Raw genomic sequence first — 5,834 nt, 5'->3', positions numbered from 1 at the left:
CTCTTGGGTAACTTGTTCTACGACGTTTCGACTCTCGATTCCTTCATCAAAATTACTCAAATCCTTCCTCTGAAGCTAAAGGAATCCTTAATTTGAAGGAAAAGGGACCGTAGATAGGATTTCGTCACTTATCCCCAACTTAAGCTCGAAATCAATTTCCTTCGATAGGGCACGCAGCCGAGGTTATTTCTCTTCGTGGTGTTCAACGGAAACACTCCGTGGAGGTGCAGAAACTTATTGCGATCGTTCTTGCTCGATGAATCGTCCTGTATCCCCGGATTGCATTTTCAAGCTTTCCTTTAAGTTCTTCAATGGGGGATTGAATTGGGGAAATGGTTTCTGGGCACTTTCAGCACTTCATTCCTTCATAGAACTTGTGGGTAATCTTGTTTAGAAACTATAGGAATACGTTTGGGGAGAAATGGTGGAGAATTACTCTCGAATTTGGAAGAAATCGGAGAGTAGGAGACCCACAATCTAAACGCTCATAACTCTTGAATGGGCTCTCAACCTTGCTCGATTCTTGTTCCATATTGTTGCCCCAACTTCAGACTTTATAGGAGAAGCTTAAACCGACATTGAGAGCTCCAGAATCGTGTGAATTGACGTTTTTGGATTTTATGGAATATCCGCCAGAAATATCTACTCCGATCAGAGCCTCACCGACTTTTGTTTTGAATACCAGCCGTTGGATGTGATGATCAGTCCGTCTTCTAGATCATATCCAATTTTGGAGGAGATCCAACGGCTGAGATTCAAGGTTCTAAAGATTTTGCTTAGATGGTCACGGTAGATGCTCTGATTATGATTAGAGGGGCATTTTCGTAATTATCCATTCTTCTAGGGGTATTTTGGTAATTTGCCACTTTTCGAATATTTTATTATTATTTTCTTCGAAAACTCGGTAATTTTTCTAAATATTTCGTCCCTTGTTGGTCATTTTTCTTTTCTTCAGCAGTTATTGCATCACAATATATCATATCATAAACAAGTCAATTTATCACATATCTCATACCATAACATATTTCATATCATATGACAACATATATATATATATATCCGTCATTCACATATCGTATCATAATCATACCATAGCGTAAACACTTCGTGGTCATATCGTTCCCTTACTTATCATAGCTTAACGTCTTATATCTATCACAATCATGTCGTTACATGAACGTACCTTAGTCATATCATCACATGAACGTATCCTAACGCTATTGTTCTATCAATCTATCACAAACCTATCCCTTTCTACCCATATCCCTTACTACACATAACCTAACCATATTCTTTTATGAATCTCTCATATCCATAGCACTTCGGTATGTAACCTAACCTTAACGTTTCATGAACGTATCTTACTCCTATCGTCACATTTCGTCTTGTGCATCCTTATCGTATCATATCTCAAACATATCATTGAACATATCGTACCGTAATTCACATATTATAACATATACATAACATATGATAAGCATATCAATCCACAAACAACTCACACATATCAATATATATGACACGTGCCGAACCACGAGGCACGTGTCAACATCAAATATAACTATGCCGATAGTAAGACCACTTACTTGATTAGCTTAGGTTGATGTCCAGAAGTTATCATTAATGAAAGTTCGATTCTGTCCTTTGAAATCCAAGTCAACGTATGTGAGCCCATGACATCAGTTTCAAGTTTGAACTCTATAAAATTATTTTTCTATTTTACATTGGTCCATTGTTAAAAGTTTTGAAATGTTATATAATTATGTTTTTATTAAAAATCTTATTTTATATGGTTTCTGTAGTATAAAAAAGTTGATAGAGTTATTTAAGTCATTCTGTGCTTTCCTGTCCTCTGTATTTGCTTTTCTTATTTTTTTTCTTTATCTGTATTTACTCTATTGCCTTTTACTTTTCTTGTTTTTCTCTTTATTTGTATTACTCCCTTTTAATTTTGTTCACAAATTTTCTTTGCCATTTTATTTTTAATCTATTCATTTGTCTACTCATATAAATTTATTGATCTAATATTATTAATCTAATGTGATTTACTAGAATTCATATAAATTATTGGCATTTAGTTTCTAACTCAACTAAACAATTATAATGATTTAATGAAGATTTAACCATGATTAGCTGTGATTTCTAAAAAAAATAGGACAAAAAAAATTAAGATTTAATATATATCTTACTGATCAAATCTGTCTCCATGTAAATCTTGTCCGATGAATTGGGTAAAGCACCTCAAATTAAATCTGTCAATTATTGTTTTTCTGTTCTTTTTTGCAAATTGTGATTTTTTTTGGCGTTGAGGAGAGATAATTGGGGAAGGAATGAGAGGTTACTGGAGAGAAAGGAGGAAGATTGTTTCTCTTTCTTTTAATAGCAAACGAGGAGACATAATCAATTGCTAAACGGCCCACTACTTCTCCGCAGGAAAGAAAGGAAAAGAAAAAGGCAAGTTCGGTATGTTTTACATATCTTTATAACCATCATTTCCAAGCTTCAATGGAACACAATTGTTTTCCATATCTTTTTTGAGAGCTACTTCGGCTTCACGAATGGCTCGACACGAGGGGAGCAGCGGAGCGGTTTCGATGAGCACGGTGGCTGTTGCAATGGCGTTGCTGCTGCTGCTTGGCTTCGAACATGGCGATGCTGCTACAACTTTTGTTGTTGGCGAGTCGAACGGATGGAACTTGGGCACGGAAGGATGGCCTAATGGGAAGGTGTTTAGAGCCGGTGACATATTAAGTGAGTTTTCAACTCTCGTTTTGATAGTTTAATAGTAACTGATGTTTTACTTGCGTAATCGTATATGTTAAGAATGATGCTTTGATACTATGTTAAGAATGAAAAACAGAAGTGGGATCGAAAGTCCGAGAAAAGACAAAATATTCTACTAACCAAATCCTGAAGATAATATAAATTATATCAAAACACAAGTCCACTCGTTTTAAAAGCCTTGAGGAAAAGCCGGTCGTTACATTACGACTATATAAAATATATTCAAATAGTATCCGACCGATTGAATTCGCAGTTACATTGTTGATAATAAACTAAACGAATAGATTCATTTTTTTTTTTTTTTGTAGGATTCAACTATAACCCAACAGTTCACAACGTGGTGGCCGTGGACGAGGGGGGTTATAGAAGCTGCATAGCTCCAAGAGGCGCCAAAGTGTTCAATTCAGGCAAGGATGAAATCATGCTCTCAAGAGGACAGAACTTCTTCATATGCACCACCCCAGGCCACTGCCAAGCTGGGATGAAAATTGCTATCAATTCCCTCTAGTTCTCGACCACCCCGTATCGTTTACACATCGATCTCGATGTAAATGTTCTAAGTAACGACGATTTGGAAACATTGTGGAAATAAAATAATTGATAATAATTAAGTGTGGTTATATGTATCTTATTATTATTTTTTCTCTTTGTTTATTTATATCGAAAAAATTAGGATAATAATGTTAATGCACTAAATTGTTTTATTATCAACAAAAAAATTAATATAAATTAAAACGAGTATATTTCCTTAAATTATTTCTATTAATAACTTAATCGACGTAATACCATATTTATTAAAACTATTATTTATAATAAAATAAGTTCAATTTATTTAATGTGTATAAGTATTTACTTTTTGATGGTGAGGTCGAAATTTAATATAAAAATATTATTTAATGATTCAAAATTAATTACTTTAATGCTTATAATTAATATTATTTAATGATTCAAAATTAATTACTTTAATGCTTATAATTGATCATAATTTGTTCATTAATTAGTACTCGTTTACATTTCACAAATATAGAAAGAGAGATAATTAATTATATATTATTTATTGTGATTTATATAAATATAAATAATGAATTAATTAGGGATCTTGATTTATATAAATATAAATAATGAATTGATTGTATTGTTTGTAAGCTCTTTTTTTTTTCCTTTATTTTTAATATTTATAGATCATATTTGAAATTTTTTATAATTATTTAAACATATATTTCATACATTAACTAGGGTTGTGACTTAAGAAAATCACCGAATCTTAATATGAAATAACGTCATATTAAGAAATTTTATTATCTTACATCTTACATGGTCATGTTGTCATGCATCGTCGTCATCATATAACATCATCATAGACCACTTACTTGGTTGGCCTTAGCCGGTTTTCGCTAAATTCGAGTACGCTTGTCTTCCGTCCCTTGAAGTTGCTCAAAGTGTCGGGAGTCGTTTCCTGTATGAAGTCCATCTCATTTCGTTAGCATTTAACATTTCTAGTATGAAGTCCATCTCATTTCGTTAGCATTTAACATTTCTAATCTATTTAACTTGAATTTGGGAAATAGAGAAAACCTCAGTTACCTAGAATGAGCTATAAATAAGTAACATGCTCCATAACCCAACACTTATGTTATGGGGCCAACTACGGAGATGTCACCTAAACTCCACTAGAGAATATGAGAATAATGTCTATATAATAGTATGATGACAATTATGAGTTGAAAAGACGTCTAGGTTGCATTTTGAGAGCCTCTGAGGTTATTTATAAGTATCAATGAGGTGTTACAATCATGGTCAAAGTGTTATAGAAATTTTATGGAGATAGATTACAATATGTCTTAAATTTAAGAAGAATTTGGGCATAGGATGGCCATGATTACAATGGTAGAATCTGTCTCTAAATCAACTAAAAGTTCCATGGTAATCTTCCCTATACCTTACACCAATATATTTCATTGCTCAATCTAAACAATTTTTTTTTCTTTTTTTTTTAGGGTAGAAAAATAGTCCATTTCAAGATGTTTCAAAGGTATTGTCCTAGTTAAGGTTCCAAGACCCTTTATTTGAAGTTAGATTTAGTATCCCAATTTCTATTACATGTAATGATATCGACTATGCCTCTGCAATACCAATTATCTGTGCCCTCTTTCTACCACGGGAATCTTTTAAAATGAGTTTGTGAGGATATATAGGTAAATGGGTATGATGTTGGACATTTAGCAAGGTTTAGAGGATGTGACTTGTGACTTGTTTTGAGGATGTGACTTGAAAGTCCAAGTAACACATGAAACTAGTTAAACCATTAATCTAGTTAAAAGAAGAAATCAAGTTATCTTAAATGACGTAAAAAAAAGGGTTGGAATTAAGGTTGGGTTAAGTATTTGATATTTTTCATGCATTAGTATCCACGTGAATGTCGATTTCAAGGATGTGCTTGAGCCACGTTAAGTATTTGATATTTAGACGAATCCTTTACGCTGAACACTGTCGGCAAGGAAGATGGAACGTCGGACTTCCGAACTTCTCCAGATCCGGGAGTGTGAGGCCCTTACAAATGAAATCTGTACCAAAAACGGGGTTAGGGTGAAGAAGAGACTCGAGAACGAAGAAAAAAAGAGGGAAAAAGGACGTCGGGATGACGTTATCGAGGAGAGAGAAAGGTCGCTGGAAAAACGTGCAGGCAGTCGGGCAAAGAGGACGAAGTCTGACCCGAGGACCGAATTCCGCAACCTGAACCAAACCCAGTTACCTTAGGTCGGCCAAGAACCTGACGGTTCCCGCGGCCAAAACGCTCTAGCCCAAACCTCCTAAGCCAGCCCGCCTGCATTTTTTTCCTTCACCCGCAAACAGCCTGTCACCGCGAATGGCCTGTCACCCGCAAACGGCCCATCACCCGAGAACAGCCCATCACCTGCGAACGGCCCGTCACCCGAGTACGGCCTCGACCCGCGAGTGATCCGATAACCCGCAACTCGACCCGAGACCCCTGCACATGCGTCGCTCTCTGATTGTGCCACGTGGCACGTCGGCATCGTGGCTCCCCTCGG

General features: G+C 35.4%; 1 protein-coding gene across 1 annotated transcript; it reads left to right on the top strand.

Annotated features, from left to right (window-relative positions):
• The first annotated feature begins 2,474 nt into the window (after positions 1 to 2,474).
• Positions 2,475 to 3,408, top strand: LOC111446518 (basic blue protein-like). The gene is made up of 2 exons (XM_023085358.1): positions 2,475 to 2,751; positions 3,093 to 3,408. Exons 1-2 carry the CDS (start codon positions 2,559 to 2,561, stop codon positions 3,290 to 3,292), a joined length of 393 nt encoding a protein of 130 aa, XP_022941126.1. The 5' UTR covers positions 2,475 to 2,558; the 3' UTR covers positions 3,293 to 3,408.
• Positions 3,409 to 5,834: the final 2,426 nt, after the last annotated feature.

Source organism: Cucurbita moschata, unplaced genomic scaffold, assembly GCF_002738365.1.
Source record: "Cucurbita moschata cultivar Rifu unplaced genomic scaffold, Cmos_1.0 Cmo_Scf00008, whole genome shotgun sequence".
NCBI lineage: Eukaryota > Viridiplantae > Streptophyta > Magnoliopsida > Cucurbitales > Cucurbitaceae > Cucurbita > Cucurbita moschata.
The sequence above is the reverse complement of the archived record's forward strand: the minus strand, read 5'-3'. Positions and strand labels throughout refer to the sequence as shown.

Bases quoted from the DNA above. Each gene is read 5' to 3' on its own strand.
- LOC111446518 (XM_023085358.1), top strand. From the start codon at position 2,559: ATGGCTCGACACGAGGGGAGCAGCGGAGCGGTTTCGATGAGCACGGTG. The intron at 2,752-3,092 runs GTGAGTTTTCAA...TTTTTTTTGTAG, and splicing joins TAGAGCCGGTGACATATTAA to GATTCAACTATAACCCAACA.